We start from the raw sequence: 17,663 nt of genomic DNA on the forward strand, positions 1-17,663 counted from the left end.
AAGCACATGAGATCTCCAAGACCCAGAAATGGTTTGGGGATATTCTACTTGGTGAGAGAGATATTAAAATAATTAATATTTTTAATGGGTTCCTAAGTCTAAACTTAGGAAAATAAAAATATTTGGGTATTAATATAAAACTGGATTAGAATGTTCTAAAAGACATGGATCACGCCAAATCTAATCTTAGCCATTGATTAGAGATTTAATCTCGGCCTTTGAAGACTCAACAAGAAAAGTATAAGAGGAGGCTTGAGGGTCAGTTGGAGATACACCAGATTGATCAGTCTGTTCGATTTTCTAGAGCGAGGTTATCTAAGAGAAATCGAACTAGTGATTAGAGTTGTAGTGAGGCGCAGTGAGTGCATAGCAGAGAGGCAGATATAGTGCTGGAAGACCGATGCAGAGGCAGAAAGGCAGATGCAAAGCCAACAGAAACTACGCAGAGGGCCTGCGTGAGTGACGCAAAGGCTGCAAAAGTGACGCAGAGGGCCAGAAAACCTGTGCAGAGCATCAAAGGGCTAACGCAAGGCCAAGTGGGCTGACGCAGTGCCTTAGAGAGGCGTTGGAGAGAGTTTCGTAGAGCAGACTTTTCGAATATCTGCTTCCGAAGAGAGGTATTACTGCCAGATTGATTTCTCTGTTGGGTGAGCTAGTTTGGCACCCAGTTGTACTCAAGAAAAGTTGCTTAATAATAAAACCCTCAACTGCTGCACTGGTTTTCCCAAGTTGGGTTTTCCCAGGGACGAATGTCCAAAAATAACGATGTCCCTTGTGTGTTTGTCTATTTCTTTCAGTTGATGATTTGTAGATGGTTGAGACTGCATTCTGTTTATTTCAGTATTTATATGGTTAAATAACTTGTTCAATAATTAAACAAGTAGGTGAAATAAACCAGATAGTGCAAGAAGAATTTTTGATGTGTTAGATTCAGAAATTCCAACAGCTTAGTGGTCAGATGGACTTGGATCGTTGATAGAGGCGGCGTTGTAGATCAGGAGCCGACAAACTGGGCAGGTACAGGGTATGACCGAGAGGATCTGAAAGAGCATGCGACAAGGAGATGGTCAGAGTATCTTGTTGAGGGTAGATTTGTTGTCGATGCATTGACACCAAGCCTCAGTTTTGTATTCTTGTATTAGTGGATGTATGAGGGCCATTATCCTTGGTACGGGAGCTCTAGACTGTTGTATTATTTAGTTGGATTAATATAACAAAGTTGGGTTATTGTACCAAAATGCGTAAAACATTGTGTATATTTTGTGCACTAGCAGATTTACAGCTGTTTATGTTCCACTGTGCAAAGTAGCTTTGTTGTGATTCTTGGTTTGTTAGCGTCAACGATTGAAGATTCCATCCTAGACATCAGGATCGTGGAAAAACAACATCCACGTCTGGGTGTGACGAAGGAACCTTCCAAGACCTTTTACTTTCGTGATGTGTTAAATTGCATTTTAAAAGAACATTAATGAATACATCTGCATGCGGAAAAGAAGAGGAACATAACAATCATCAACACATGAAAACATAAGCGTTGATAACGGAGTTCGTCCAGGAGGGACTACATCTCCAAGCCTCGGTGTCAAGATGGTGTAGGCTGTTGCATTAAATGCTGTCAATAATGATGATGTAAACAAGCGATGATGTCGCGATCATACAAGGAAAAATTCCCTCACACAGCAGTGGCTCTAAGAGATATTCCACTATCGGAATTCTCGATCAAAAGACTCCTATCAGTATGACACAAAAACATGCATGGTGAGCATCCCGCCAACATGGCACAAAAGGGATCTCAATGTAAAACACATGCATGATGACAACAAGAGTATCCCAACAACATACAACAGGGGATCTCAAAGCATAACATGATGAGTTATGACAACAAGTACATCACATAAAAGATTCCGCATCAAATCAAGCAAGGAATCATGACAACATGTAATAAACAAGATCCTGCATCAACATCAATCAAGGATTCGTGCAACGTAATTCATAAATAAGAAGTACATGAACAATATCATATACCTCACAACAAGGACCATTCGAGGCTTGATGTTCATATCTTTAGTAAAAACAATCCACGGTGAATCACGTTGTTCACATTGTCGATGCGCAGGCAGGGCCCATTACGAATCCGAACTTTGGCTCCCCTTGCATCGATAGTTTTCTGGTTTGTCACAATCACGGGCATCTGAAACAGAAGCTGTCAACGTGCTGAAGCTTGTTGAACCATCGATCTCACAGCATCGATCGCAAGAAGAAGACTGCTTTGGACTTTCTGTAATGTAGCTCTCTGGCTATATGGCTTTATAGCGCTCTGGCTATGTCGCTGCAGTCCTGCGGCTCTGCCTGACCCTCTGGTTCTTTGGCTCACATTCTCGCGCTGCCTTGATCAAACTCTGCGGCTCTGCGACGCTCTGGCTTTTTGGCTTCTCTGAGTAACTCGCGGGCACTGTCTAGCTATCTCTGGTTTTGTTTGGCCCTCTCGTTCTGCGGCTCTCCATCGGGCGCAACCTCCTCCTTGGCTCTTTGACACTCAGGCTCTCGGGCACTCTCCCTCTAGCCTCGGCTCTCTGCATCCATCGTGTTTTATAACACGTTTTTGGGACAAGGCCGCTTAAAACGTGGAGTCTATTGGTTTAGAATAGAAGCCATTTGAACGGAAGGTTCGGCTGGCGCAACAAAACCTCAAAATGGCCTTTTTCGTTCAAAATCAAAATACACAGAAACACTGTAAAATCCGAAAAAACGGACTTCAAATTTTATGAAATTGAGTCTATAAATCCATCTGGTCCGGCCCTTTATCGCAAATCGCTATCACTAATGTCAATGGCCCTGTATATCGGGGGATCGCCGATACGCGATCTGCCGATCGCCGATACGCCGATCAGATCTGGACCGTTGATCTGTTCCTTGATTGGACGGTCCAGATTGCATCGCATGTCGCTATCGCATCGCCCCTTGGTATCTGGAATCACCAATCTTCGATATGTCGATCGCTGATCGCCAATATGCTGATCATCGATCTGTTGATCGCCGATATCGCCAATTAAATCTGGACCGTTGATCTGACTTCTGATCCGACGGCTGAGATTGCATCGCATATCGCTATCGCTACGGCCCGAGGTTCTTTGCCGATACCTTGGCATACGCAGACGCCGATTGCCAATGCCGATCGCAATCGCTAATCGCTTGCCCCCGACTCTGATTAATCGGAGATCGCTGATCGGGGGTTCCCTTCCGCCTGCCTTAAGTCTGCCCCTTTTGACCCTCCGATTGCGATTTGCCTTATAAGGCTTAAAAACCCATTTTTAGAGGAAATGCCTCCTTTTTCAAAGGAACCAAGGCAAACTCTTTCTGCCATAACTTCATCATCCGGACTCGGATTGGGGTGCCATTTGCACTGTTGGAATCAGGACAACGAGATCTATATATACGCTCTGGTCCTGGGTCGACATCATTCTGAACACTTTGATTTTCGAACGTTCATAAACCCTCTTTGTCTTGTGTGTCTTTCTGGAGCCACCTGGATCATTCCAACAGTTCAGTGGTCAGATGGACTTGGATCGTTGATAGAGGCGGCGTTGCAGATCAAGAGCTGACAAATCGGGCAGGTACAGGGTACGACCGAGAGGATCTGAAAGAGCATGCGACAGCCAGATAGTCAGAGTATCTTGTTGAGGGTAGATTTGTCGTCCATGGACTGACACCAGGCCTCAGTTTTGTATTCTTGTATCAGTGGATGTATGAGGGCCATTATCCTTGGTATGGGAGCCCTAGACTGTTGTATTATTCAGTTGGATTAATATAATGAAGTTGGGTTATTGTACAAAATTGTGTAAAACGTTGTGTATATTTTGTGCACTAGTAGATTTACAGCTGTTTATATTCCACTGTGCAAAGTAGCTTTGTTGTGATTCTTGGTTTGGTAGCATCAGTGATTTAAGATTCCATCCTAGACATCAGGATCGTGGATAAACAACAGGGCATTGTCAATCAAGAAAAAAATTTATTTTGATGTAAATTAGGTCTTGTAGGCCTCCTCCACCAAGTCAGCCTCAAATTGGACAAGTCGACCTAATGGAGGGGCATAATCTCCTATATAAAGGCAACAACTCGACCTCATTTGGAGCACTCACTCAACAAGTTCAATCTGCAACCCTTGGGACAAGAAAAAGCGCAAAATTCAAGGAAGAAGGAGGAAAGGGCTAGCGAAAAAGGAAGACTTTGTCAAGCACAAGAAGTCAAAATTTTCTCTTTTTCTCTCACATGTGTGAAGTTGCTGAGCTGTCGGAAGGGCCGAAACTGCAATCTCGAAGCTGGGCCGAAATTTTGAAGCTGGGGGTCGACGTTTTGAAGCTGGGCGTCAAAATTCTGGGTTGAAGCTGCATTTGAGAAGCTGACACTTGGTGACTTTGGAAGAGATCATCTATTGGAAGGAAGAGTTGACTTGGTGGAGGAGGAAGGTCTTTTGGTCTAGGGTCTTGGTCTATCTCAACATGAATTTACTAGTGGAAGAGTTTGACTGGTTTTTCCCTGTAAAGGGGTTTTAGCCCTGGCTGAGTGTCTGTATCTGGTGTCCTTGATCTTCATGTTTTCCATTTGATGATTGCTTGATGAAAAGAGGATAAAAGAAGAACATAAACAAAGTTAATAAGAACATAGGAATATTACAAGTAATTATCAATATAAGAAAATCTTTCAGCGTTTTCGATTTTCTAACACATCCTACCCACAAGTTGGGCTTGTTGGGATTATCACCCATCTGGCGAATGGGTGTAGCTTGGTTGTGCGTGATCCTTGTCATGTGTTGACAAGTGGTAATCCCCCCAAGCAGAGATGAGACTTGGTTGTGCGAGATCGTTGTCATATGTTGAAAAGTGGTAATGCCCCCAACGTCTGTGGATGCAGGTGTTCTATCGCTTGACTCTTATGGTAAATCTTGGTTGAGCGTGATGCTTGTCATGTGCTGACAATAGGTAATCCCCCCAAGCTGAGGTGAGACTTGGTTGTGCACAATCCTTGTCATGTGTTGACAAGTGGTAATTGCCCTAAGCCTATGTCAAGATGGGAAGATCAGTGGATATAGGGTGATAGATGAATCTCCCCTACGATGATTCTTCTTCATTAGATTGAGACATCATTTTTCTAGGGCAAAGATGAACAAAGATGAGTAGAGAAATCAAAGATCTTGGTTGCAAAAAGAAATTCCTCCCGAGCTGAGGAGGAGTGTTGAAAATTGGCAACTCAGGTATGAATTTCCCTAAATAAAATTTCATTTCTGATAATTCTGGAGTGACTTTCTAAAAATAGAAAGTCATGTCTAGCATCTCAACTTTCAAGTATGACTTTCCAAAAATAGTAAATCACCTTGTATTAATTGGTAGTCAAGTATAGTTGATGGAAAATCACTCAACTTATCATTAATCAATCCTAATAGTTCAATTTTGACTTAATTATCAATATTACCATTACTATTATCATTATCCTTATGATAGTATGATATTATTATAAAAAATCAATTCAAGTCATATTACCTTCATACTTCACGCCCTTCTCTCCTTAATGTCTCACATGACTCTACTTTACACTCTCTCTTACTTTTTCATTAAAGACTTGGCATATTTCTCTTACACACTCACTGAAGGCATGTCATAAAAAATTCCTCTTATGCACTCTTTAAAGCATATGTTACACTTTCTCTTAAATACGTAAGTTACAAAGGCATGTATACCTCTTCTTAAATGACATTCATTACCCTCTCTCCTTAATGGCATGAGTTACACTCCTCAAGGCATGCGAGATTCCTCCTTTGAAGGCATTTGCCTCTCTCCATAATGGCTTAAGTTACTATTCCCTATTTGGCATACGAGTTATTCTAAGGTATGCTCCTCCTTTATGGCATGAATTCGTTGCTCCTCCTATATATATGTGCCTCATATCTTCTCCCCTCACTACTTGTGCATTGTGAAAGAAGGATTCGAAATTGAGAGAGAGAGTTGGAGAGACTTGAAGAAGATTATGAGGAAGAGAGACTTGGAGAGTAAGAGCAGATCTTGAAGGTTGATTCAGTGCTTTTGCATCAGCTTCTGCTATCAGTGATCTTCATACTACAGTTTGTTCAGATTTGGGTGAACTTACTCATTCTCTTGATCTCTCATTGTAATTTGTATCTTTGCTGAATAATTGATATCTAATATAAGAAGAATCTGGTTGTGTTTTCCCCTTGTGGGTTTTGCCATGGTCATTGGACCTAATTTTTCTGTCTCATTCTGTTCTTGGCCATCTTCCATTGTGCCTTTGGTTTATGTTCTATCTACAATTGCTTAATTAGTATTGTGGCCTAAAGAAGTTTTGTAATAAGTGATTGTTACATCATAGAACATCAGATTTTAACGCTAGGAAACTCCATCACGAAACATCAACCTTATAACATAATCATCTAACTTCTTAAGGGGCTAAAACCATCATCCAAGATAAACAAGTACATGAAAACCACACCATAATGAAATAGCACACTCCATAATCATTAAATATGCAACCGAGGGGTGATTAACAAGGAATGCACGTGTGAGAAGACCACCAAGCCAGCAAGCATAATCATTTGACCAATGAGATGTGAGACCCTCCCCAGTGAAAGACCTTCATCAATTGATTCAATGCCATGAAGAGAAGGCGTTCCATTCAGATGTATAACCCCAATTCAGTCCAATGCTCCAAGATACTAGATGCAAATCTCCATCTATGTGATGAAAATCCCAATGTGGAACCTCATACAATATAAGGTGTAACGCTTCTAACCAGATCTTGTTCTCCGACAACATCCAAATGATAAGCCAAAGCATCAACTGACAACAACTAAAACATAAAGGTAGGGAGAAACAATGCAGTCCTATTGGATAGAGTTATGGAAGTCAATTTTGTTCAACAATACACCACTAACAGGAACAAAAGGTTGAAGCATTGGAGATCAGGGTCTTTGCTATTGATACAAATTGTTATTATGAGACTTAATTTCGCTGATATTTGGAACATAAGTTAGATGTTTCCATTCTGAATGATGCCGATAAACTGACTGGTTAAAATATCTGATTTTATGTTTTGGATGTTGATAAAGCATTTTTGTGATATGATTTTCTTTTATCATGCTTGTAGTGTTTTCTTGGCTTATTTTTGGTATATGATATTCTTCACGTACTGATGTTGCTTTGATTGCTGGATCTTCACTTGAAATTTCCATCCTTTGTACTGCAACATCTGAGTATGTTTTGACTTTAATTGGATTGGCATCTTTGTGAGCTGTGAGATTAATCGGATCTGTATTTGTTCCCAACCATGGAAGCATATCTCCAATGAAAGTCTAGTCAACCTTGTTGCAGGCCTTATCAAAGTCAATCTTCAGCAAGAGAACTGTTGACTGGACTCCTTTGCCTGCTCAACACTCTTCCATGTTGTTGAATTTTTTTCTAGAATGGACCTGTATTGAATAAATCATGTTTGCTCTGATCGATTGGTATGTGTTGCACTTTGTTGGATCATAATTGCTAAGACCTTGGCTGACACGGTCTCCATGATATGATTGTCTTCCAGGCAAAGTTTTTGGGAATATGCTTAACCACTTCTTGGTTTTATAATTTCCCCATTCTATGTATGATAACTTTTTGTCTGCCATGCATAACATATCAATCTTAACAGGTTTCCACATTTTTTTTGAAAAATTCACGAAGGTTGGAACTACTGGGAGATTTTTCATTTTCCATGTTGTTCAATGTATCTAGGAGGTCCTCTTCAATAACTTCTGCGTTACACATATATCTTCAATAACCTTGCTACCGCCTGTCTACCAAACACTTATAAAAACTTCGCAGTCCTGGTTATTGCTTGTATATGTCCAGTATGCCAGTAAGATGACAAACCAGGTTCCATAAATTCTACATTCTTATGTACAGTCTTCAATTTCTAGGAAGCTAGGATATTCATATCGCATGGAATGCTAGCCCTAATTTGGGTTTTATGTTATGAATAAAATATATATATATATATATATATATATATATATATATATATATAATAACAATATTAATAATAATAATGATAATGATAATAATGATTAGTTAATCAGTGATTAAGTATAGAAGGGGCATGTCTCTAAGGACATGACCGTTTATGAAAGGGCACCTGCCTAGGTATATAAGCGAGCCCTCATTTGTAATCATCTCATATCTTCAGTACATTTCTGATATAAATATATTATTGTCCTATCTTGGATATTTATATATTTCAGATATTTTGAATATCCTGTTGCTTATACAAACTTTGTTCATTACATTTTGAAATTTAAGGGAGGAGTTAATATAAACTGGCAGGTGAACAGATACATTATTTTCCTCTTTTTTTCACTGTTCTTTCTACACAGTCAATTATCCTCATAGCATAGAGCCTGTCTAGCCTATAGACGATTCTCTGATCATCCAACCTGTTTTCAGACCATGTAAATTGTGTTTTACTGCCTATTTATTCTGTAAACAGAGTTCCTGAAAATAAACTAAGAGATCTAACCTGTGGGTTTTACAGTTTACTTGACATTGTTGCAACTAATTTTGTCTGTTGAGGTCTCCTCTTATGGATCATACTTTGAAGAATAATTTCTGAGTGAGTCTGGATAGCCATGATATGCCTCTAATGGTGAGAATGTAGTTCTGGGATGAAGTTATGAGAATTTTGGCAGTTGATTTGAATGTTTGGGATCTTCTTTACAGGCATTGGCACATTTTCTTTTAAGTTTTTCTTGGTTAAATCTGAGGACATGGCATATGTGGTAGTATTATATTTTTTATTGTGTTCTTAAAACTAATTAACATTTCTTCACATGTTTAGTGCAGGGAGAATGGAGAGGCACCTCAAGGTGGACCGATATTGTAGATCCTTTGAATGGACAGAAATTCATTGCAGTGCCGGATCCATCTGCAGATGAAATTAAAGTGTGTGGGATAATTTGCAATATTTTATTGTTTTTCTTTTTTCCCAACCTGCGAAAGAGATCTATATAAAGAGTAGATGAAGCTTGATTTTCAAAGTTTAAGCTAATGAAGCTTTGAAAAGTTATAATATCACACACAATTTCCTGCACTGCTTGTAGGCTAGAGTAGATGAAGCTTGATTTTCAAAGTTTAAGCTAATGAAGCTTTGAAAAGTTATAATATCACACACAATTTCCTACACTGCTTGTAGGCTAGTTTTGCAGGAATTTTGTTTTGTATTTCTATGACACTTTTGTCAATGTCCATAATGTTATGATTGTTGGGATCTGTAACCTAGTATTTGTTTCATTTTCTCTTGCTTACGTTTTAATTAAATTCTCTTTCTTGATATTGCTTGCAGCCGTTTGTTGAGAGCTTGCACTCATGTCCCAAGTCTGGCTTGCATAATCCATTAAAAAATCCTGAGAGGTGTGCTGTTCAACCACCTTGAATTTTTTGATTCCTTTCATAGTGAATGTGACAAGAATGAACTCAATGTTAAGGAGAGAGGATGCATATCAAGGGAATATTTCTTTTGTTCAAAGAATTACTTCTAAAGATCATTTATTCAGTTGAACATCACCATAAAAAAATTTCATCAGCAATGTTGTATAGTATGGGATATGCTAATGAAAAAGTTGGGATGACCACAGTGTCTTTTGGTTTCTCTGTTATAGTTTCAATCTGGACTCTGCAGTGTTACATTTTTATGGAAGCTTTTCGTTTGCATAAGAGATAACATTATTGTTAGATTTGATGCTAAATATTTTTGTAGATTTGTCTATGAAAAAATTAAACTACTTATAGATATGAATACATTGCCTCTTAGCCTGTATGTCCTGTACAAAAGTTAGAAGACATATATCCTCAAAATCCACTCCAATCTTCATGTCTCTTGCTGCTGAGAATGGTGTAATCTTCACATGTGGCGACAGCCATCTCGTAGTGTCATTAATGCATTTTGTTAGGCATTAATTATGGCTAAGGCCTTCATTCATTGTAATATTAACATACACCACTTATAGAATATGAATACATTTACCTCTTAATCATCACATATGTTTGGCTTTCTTTGAGATATTATTTATTGTCTAATCTTGTCAAACTATAGATATCATTATCTTTTTTTAATAGATAAAGTTTCTTTGAAATGCCTGTATGTGCTGTACAACAATTAGAAGACAAACATCCTCAAAATATCTCTAATATCCATGTCTCTTGCGGCTGGGATGGTGAAATCTTCACATGTGGCCACATCAATCTCATAGTGTCATTAATGCATTTTGTTAGGCATGAATGATGGCTAAGGACATCATTTAGTGTAATAGTAGGTTATGGTTAAGGATGACCCAATCAACTAGGATTTGTAGGCTCAATAACCCTCTTTGGGAGTGGTCTGTAAACTGTCATGGATATTCCATTGGAACAATTGTTCCAATGGATCTTTCGATATTCTGAAATCTTTTATTATTTATTTCCTCGGATCTCAGATTTATGCTCAAGCAGATGAACACACCGTCCACACAAATGAACACAAGATGTATCTTGGGTAATGTGATACAGGAGAAAACCTACCTCAACAGTCATTGGTGTGTTTGGGATATGTGATTGGTCGAGGGGAACTCAAGATAGATCCTGTGAAGATGGAGGCCATATTCAAGTGGCCAGTTTCTATTTACCTCATTGAATTTAGGAGCTTTGTTGGGCAGTGCAACACCTATGAGAGTTCATAGCATCCTTCTCAGCAGTAGTTCTAACTTCTACCACTTCATGCCATATTAGCCAGTGGTAAGAGTTTACAATGGGGAAAGAATTAGCAAAAAGCTTTTAAGCACCTATTTTTGCTTTGCCTAACTTGTAGAAGCCTTTGGAAGTGGAGACAGATGCAAGTGGATATGCTATGGGAGTGGTCTTGATGAAGGAAGCTATTATGCTATCGTTATGAAATGTCTCATAGCGGAGTCCTAAACTACCCTATATATGATAATGAATCCTATGCCCTAGTTCAAGTTATTAAGTGGAACTATTGGATGGACAAGGTGATCCAGATTGGATCATTATATTTTTTGTCATCCATTTCAATGCATTTAGAGTGGAAAAAGTGGAGGGATCAACTCAAAAGACCATTTTTACCAGTGGGACCAAGTTTGTCAAATTGGGGTTTGAAACCTTCTGGGAACAGTTTGAGGAATTAAACGACATTTTTTGGGGGTAAAATGCAAGTGGATATGCTATGGGAGTGGTCTTGATGAAGGAAGCTATTATGCTATCATTATGAAATGTCTCATAGCGGAGTCCTAAACTACCCTATATATGATAATGAATCCTATGCCCTAGTTCAAGTTATTAAGTGGAACTATTGGATGGGCAAGGTGATCCAGATTGGATCATTATATTTTTTGTCATCAATTTCAATGCTTTTAGAGTGGAAAAAGTGGAGGGATCAACTCAAAAGACCATTTTTACCAGTGGGACCAAGTTTGTCAAATTGGGGTTTGAAACCTTCTGGGAACAGTTTGAGGCATCAAAAGACATTTTTTGGGGGTGAAATTTGCCACGTAAGCATGACAACTTTTTTTTCCTATTCTATGCACAATGTTAGAGACCTTTCCAATGGCACAATAATTGTCTCAATCAGAGTCCGTATGCAAAAGTTATGTCATTCGGAAGTTGTCCTTCCTATTTTGACCACCATAATTTGAGAGGATGGCATGTTAGCCCCTGTTATTCATGTAAAAGGGGCTAGCAATGTGATTGTGATGAAAAATATTCTAAAAGAATCAATATTGTAACTCTAGTTAAGAGTTGAAGGAGTCAAACTTAAATACTAGTAGGCTACCGGGCTGTGTTATAACTATGGCACTAGAAGGAAAAGGGGTTCCATTCTTTTCTATTGCATTTTGTTCCATAGACAAACATAGTAGCCAAGAATGATAGGGAGAGAGCAAACATAGAGGATTTGTGCACTATAGCAACCCACATGCCACAGGCCTCACTTCTTTGTACTTGAATCCATTTTCCATTTAGAGAAGGAGAACAGAGCAACCTCACCTTCTAGCTGGGTTTTCTCCTGAAAAGGTTTTTTGGGATATATCTTGTGTCAATTTTGGTTTGTGAGTTTTTATTTTACTGTTCTCTATTTTCTACATAATTATTATTTGCATGCATATGCAATAAACATTAATTAATAGATCTAGAAATTTAAGAAGAAATAAACCCTCATAGTGTAGATTTTGGATTTTCTAATATATTTAAGTAGATTTGTCTTGACGAATTGTCCACTGGAATGTCCATGAATCACAAGGAAATCATTATCCACACTGATTACCAGCCATTGCAGTATTTGTAGGCCTAGAGTAAGCTTCAACAAACTAGACACCACAATAGATGGGGTTTTTGCAACATTTTCATCTAGTGATAAATATAAGGAGGGTTGCACTAATAAGTTGGCAGATATGCTTTCAAGACCTCCCACATCCAAGATTACAACTTTGCAAACTCTTATGAACATGGAGCCTTTTACCCATGATACATACAAAGAGGCATACATAGAAGATGAGGAATTTAAAGAGGTGTTTTAGTAGCTTCGGGGCCAAATTCATGTAGAAGAAGGTGGCGTTAGTGCTAGCTATTATCTCTAGAATGGGTTGCTCTTCAATTGAGACAAGCTCAATGTCCCTAAATGTGAAAGATCACAACTTATTAGAGAGACTCACAACTCCATGTTGAAAATGTAGCGAGTTAAGGTCTTTTGGCTTGTGCCTTAGCTAGTGAAGAGCTCGATTTGTATTTCTCTAGCCATGAGTGCGAACCCATGAGTTAGACTTCATTTAGGATGAGTTTATTTCTAGTTTACTAGAATGATGATCAAGATGGCATGCGTAGAGTTGGAGCTTTAGTTACGCAGAGTCTTCTTTAGTTTGACTATAGAACCAGGCGGCAATTACAAGTTCAGTTAGAGCGAGTTAGTCTTGACCCTTTAGTCTTGATTGAAGGAAGAATTAGTCAAGACTCCAAGCGTTGATTGGCTAGAGAAAGAGTAACACTCTCAGTTAACTCGCTATTAAAACTCGACTTCTAAAGTTGAACTAGGCCTTCCTTGCATGCTCAAATTGGGTCTATAAAGAGAAGGATGAAGGCACATAATTCACACAAGTTTCTGTGATCATCTTTGATTGTGGAGAGCGTAAAATTGAGCATCAATTGTGCACAAGGATTTATGAGATTGTGCGCAAAATTGAGAGCTTGTGTCCTAAGAAATAGGAGATCACAAGTGCACAAGGAAATAGGGATTTTTGCTTAAGAATACGGGCTCCCTAGTGTGCTAGGAAATAGGAGAAAGTGTGCAAGGAAATAGGGGCTCTAGTGTGTAAGGAAATTAGAGTTGGAATCAAGCAAGAGGCAGGTCAAGTCAAGGCTATTCACCAGGGGAACAATTGCGTGCTAGAGGGCCGAGATCAAGTAATGATGAAGGAAGTCTGAGATCAATTGTATCAGCTGAGATTAGTGAGAAGAAGTAGAATTCTTTCTCAGAGACATATTGCTTTGTAATAGATCCAATTGCTCAAGAAAAATCAATAATATACTACAACAAAGAAAGCTATCTTTCCTATTTGGGTTTCCTAGGTAAAGAAGCATGTCAATTTGTGTGATGTTGTTTTAGCTCTGGTGTTTTGTTATTCCACTGCTTTTAGTTTGTTAAGAAACTTTGTATCTCAGTGAAAGTAAATTAGGTTTCAATTTTTAGTTGCCTTGTCTTTAGTGATTCACTAAGTAGTTGCAGAGTTTCAAGAGAAAATTGACATGGTATCAGAGTAGATATCAACATAAAGACCACCAACAAATTGATCAGTTAGTGAAGAGCGCAGATTAGGAAAAAGGCTTGCGATGATTAGGATTTTTGAAGAGCAGTATCTTTGGATAGCAGTATGGCATTACAAGGATTAAGGGCAGATCACAGTTTAGAGAGAGCCTCAAATTTCTGCTCATGAAAGGAGCGGATCTCAGTAGTGTTGGACAATAATGGGGTGCTAGAATTTGTGGTGAATCAAATAGTTCCATCTCAAGATGCCCAACAGTTGATCCAACATAGCAAGAATGACAACAAGGCAAGGAGGATCATTCTTGAGGGGGTCAGCGACCATATTGAACCTCATCTCCATGTGATGAAGACAACATATGAGATGTGGAAAGCCATCTTAGAGCTATATCAAGGTTCTAGTGATGTCAGAAAGCCTACCTTTAAGGAGAAGCTAAGAAGTATCTAGATGAGCAAAGGAGAGCCCATCATTACTTATCTTTCCAAGTTCATTCGGTACACGATGAGCTAGCTGGAGTGGGTACTACTGTAGCAGGCAATGACCTTGTGAGTCTTGCGCTTCTAGGACTTCATAAGTCTTGGGAGAATTTATAGGATGTAATTAGTGGTAGAGAGAATATTCTTGGTTGGGAAAGGTTATGGTCAGATTGTGTTCAAGAAGAAATCCACAGAGGGACGAGAGTTGGGAGATCAACTCTGACAGAGGACGAGGAAAATTTTGCCTTGATAGGCAAAGTTAACAAAGCCAAGGATAAGAAGGGCCAAAGTAAGGCCAAGTTTAGTCAGAAGGGCGAGAAGAAGAAGACGGATCTGAGCAAGATCAAGTGCCTCCATTGCCATGAGTTCGGGTACTATGCCACTAAGTTTTCTAATCGGAATAAAGGGTCCAGTAAGGATCATGTGGTTGCATCAGTTGAGGTAGATACATTTTCTTATCAGTTCGAGAAAGATTTCTCATTGATAGCTTGCATGGCAAGCTTAGTAGGTAGTAGCATATGGTATATTGATTTAAGAACATCCTTACATGTGACCGGGAACAATGAACACTTCAGCCACCTAAAGGAGAAGGATATGCAGTTTCACATTGTGCTAGGAGATGATGGAAAGTACGCAACTAGGGGAGTTGGTACTATCAGTTTTTAGAGGGAGTCAGGTAGCTCTCTTCATCTCATGGATGTCCTCTTATGTTACAAGACCAAAGAAGAATCTTTTTTCTATTGCTGCCCTAGAGGACAAGGGTTATGATGTCATCTTTAGTAGAGGTAAGGCTTACCTCAAGGACTTAGCTTCTGGATGTATGAAGCAAATAGGTGTGAGGAAGAAGAATCTGTACTTGCTACAGGTTGAGACATGCGCAACCTTGAGCAGCAAGGCAAGAAGTGCGCGAAGTAGAGATGTGAGGTTTTGGGAGAGCGAAGCTTTAAGGGAGTTCTTAGAGTGAGAGTAGGTTAGATTACTTCAGGAGGAGCTACTTGCTCCCAAGCAGAAGCCTCAGCTAGTATTGTAGTTTGAGTCTTAGCCAGGTGGCAAGAGAGCCACATAATAGGATGACTAGTAGTTAGCACAAGATTAGGAGAAGAGACTAGGATGAGTGAATTCAGGCACTCAGTCAATGACTCCTAGAACAGGGAAGAGGAGAGCCAAGTGGGACGATCTGGAGGCCCAAGAGCGAGTTGAAACTCCTAGTTCTATGCTCAGGCAAAGCAATCAACCACAAAGGTACACCGAGTATATGACACTGATGATTGAGTTGATAGACTCATAGCCTTCTTGTTATGAGGAGGAAACCTCTAGTAGGTTTGGTTGGATGCCATGGTGTAGGAATATTCCTACATCATGAAGAACGATGTCTGGGAGATTATGCCATGCCCAAAGGGCAAATCAATATTAAGTTCAGATGGGGTGTACAAGGTGAAGCATGGAGCATATGGAAGTGTGGAGAAGTACAAGGCTAGTGTCTTGGATGCAAAAATGGTGTCAGTTGTTGAGAGGGAGCAGGTGGCAAGGAAGAGTGATTCTTCAAGTACTGCCAGGAGCCTCAACTGGTATGACATGACATTGTTAGACGCTTAGGATTAGTATCCTAGGAGCATGGTTGGAAGGAGCAAGTCTTCAGATCAGATTATGCAATAGGAAGTCGGGAAGTCTTCTAGTTCAGAGGGAGCAACTACAACAATGGATAACGTAGTGGTGTTGGAGACAGATTTAGGTGGAGGAGGTTCTCCCAGAAGTACCTTCCTCGCTAAGAGGGAGTGTTGAAAATCTAGCGAGCAAAGGTCTTTTGGCTTGTGCCTTAGCCAGTGAAGACCTCGATTTGTCTTTCTCTAGCCATGAGTTTGAGCTAATGAGTTAGACTTCGACTGGAATGAGTTTATATCCAGTTTACTAGAATGATCATGAAGATGGCATGCGTAGAGTTGGAGCTTCAGTTACATGGAGTCTTCTTCAGTTTGACTACAAAATGATGAGTCGACTTCTCGCTCATTAGGGTTGGGACATGCAAGGGTTCCTTTATTATGTGATGGAGTATCTAGTGCTCAGGAACCAAGTGATGGCTATTAAGGGGGTAGAGCTCATGCTAGGCTTTAGTCCATGTGCTAATTATTGTCCCGACTGTCTTTCACATTTTAACTTTTCTTTTTCTTTCATTCTGGCCATCTTATGCGTTTACCTTTCTTTTAGTTGCATTAAATTTTGGGGCATAGTTTTCTATCCTTGATTGAAGGATGAGGATGTGAGGGTGCCAATCCCAATGAGCCAATGACAGGAAACCCGAAGGATGGATGTGAAATTAAGGGAATGATGAAGAGTGTTAAGTATGGAATGGTCATGACATGCTACTTCAATCCAAGTTTCCCAAGTAGAGTCCCTCTTAAAACCTTAAGGCCTTAGAGGAGGTTGCATTGGAGTTTGGACTAGGGTCAAATGTGAGAATTCCTTGAAATTGCAGCAACTGGAAATTTATTCTTCTAACTGATTAATTATGCAGTTTATTTGCTTTGACAAATAACAAATAATTCACACTGCAATTCTTCACAATAAAAACGCTTCGGAAAATAAACTGGAAACTGAGAAAATAGATGCACACACACAATAAAAATGACACTAATGTTTTTGGACAAAATTCCTCGGATAAACCCAACTGGGAAAACTGGTGCAACAGATGACAATTTATTTTATTATATGTAGCAGCAAAACCTGAGTACAGTATCTGGATGCCAATCTGGCTATCCCCCAACAATAATCTTGGGAAAATAATTTGGAGATAAATTATCTCCCTCTCAAACATCTCGGCCTCTCTCCAACTGCTCTTCCTCCTAGAAATAATGATTCATGTACAAAACTTCACCACACATCATTAAATCGACATGAAATTAAATAAGTGCAGTGGAAAGAATTCCTAGAGATACATCTATTATCCACTTGAAGATTTATTTTCCTAAAGCAAATAATTAATTCTTATGCTAATATGAGATAGATGCATACTAACACAACTTGAAACAAGCATGAAAGAAACAATGACACGAGGAAATAAATAGAAGCATAACAACAAGTCAAGAATTTACCACACATGCAAGGAGAAGAACACCATCACGCTTTATCCCAAAGACTGTTGTATTATATTGCAAGTAGTGAATACAATCCTGCAGAGTCTCCTCAAGCACAATAGCTTGTATTACATGATACAATATGAGAGCATATAGCCTCATTATATAGAGTTGGGAGCAAATCCCAAGGAAGAATGCATGTGAGAACTGAAATTGGAGCAAATCCCAAGGAAAGATAAGCCAAGTTCGATGTGGAGAAGATAAAGACATCAGAGC

General features: G+C 39.3%; 1 protein-coding gene across 3 annotated transcripts in view; it reads left to right on the forward strand.

The window, feature by feature from the left end:
• The window catches only part of ALDH12A1 (aldehyde dehydrogenase 12A1), a 375,039-nt gene that overhangs the window by 81,751 nt on the left and 275,625 nt on the right, over nt 1-17,663 (forward strand). For all 3 annotated transcript variants that reach the window (XM_089446596.1, XM_089446595.1, XM_089446594.1), the window contains exons 3-4: nt 8,878-8,981; nt 9,382-9,449. In XM_089446596.1, coding sequence (XP_089302722.1) covers nt 8,878-8,981; nt 9,382-9,449 — 172 coding nt within the window. The remainder of the gene's footprint in view (nt 1-8,877; nt 8,982-9,381; nt 9,450-17,663) is intronic.

Source organism: Pinus tabuliformis, chromosome X (assembly GCF_031772625.1).
Source record: "Pinus tabuliformis cultivar Carrire ecotype Pingquan chromosome X, CPIR1, whole genome shotgun sequence".
NCBI classification, from domain to species: domain Eukaryota; kingdom Viridiplantae; phylum Streptophyta; class Pinopsida; order Pinales; family Pinaceae; genus Pinus; species Pinus tabuliformis.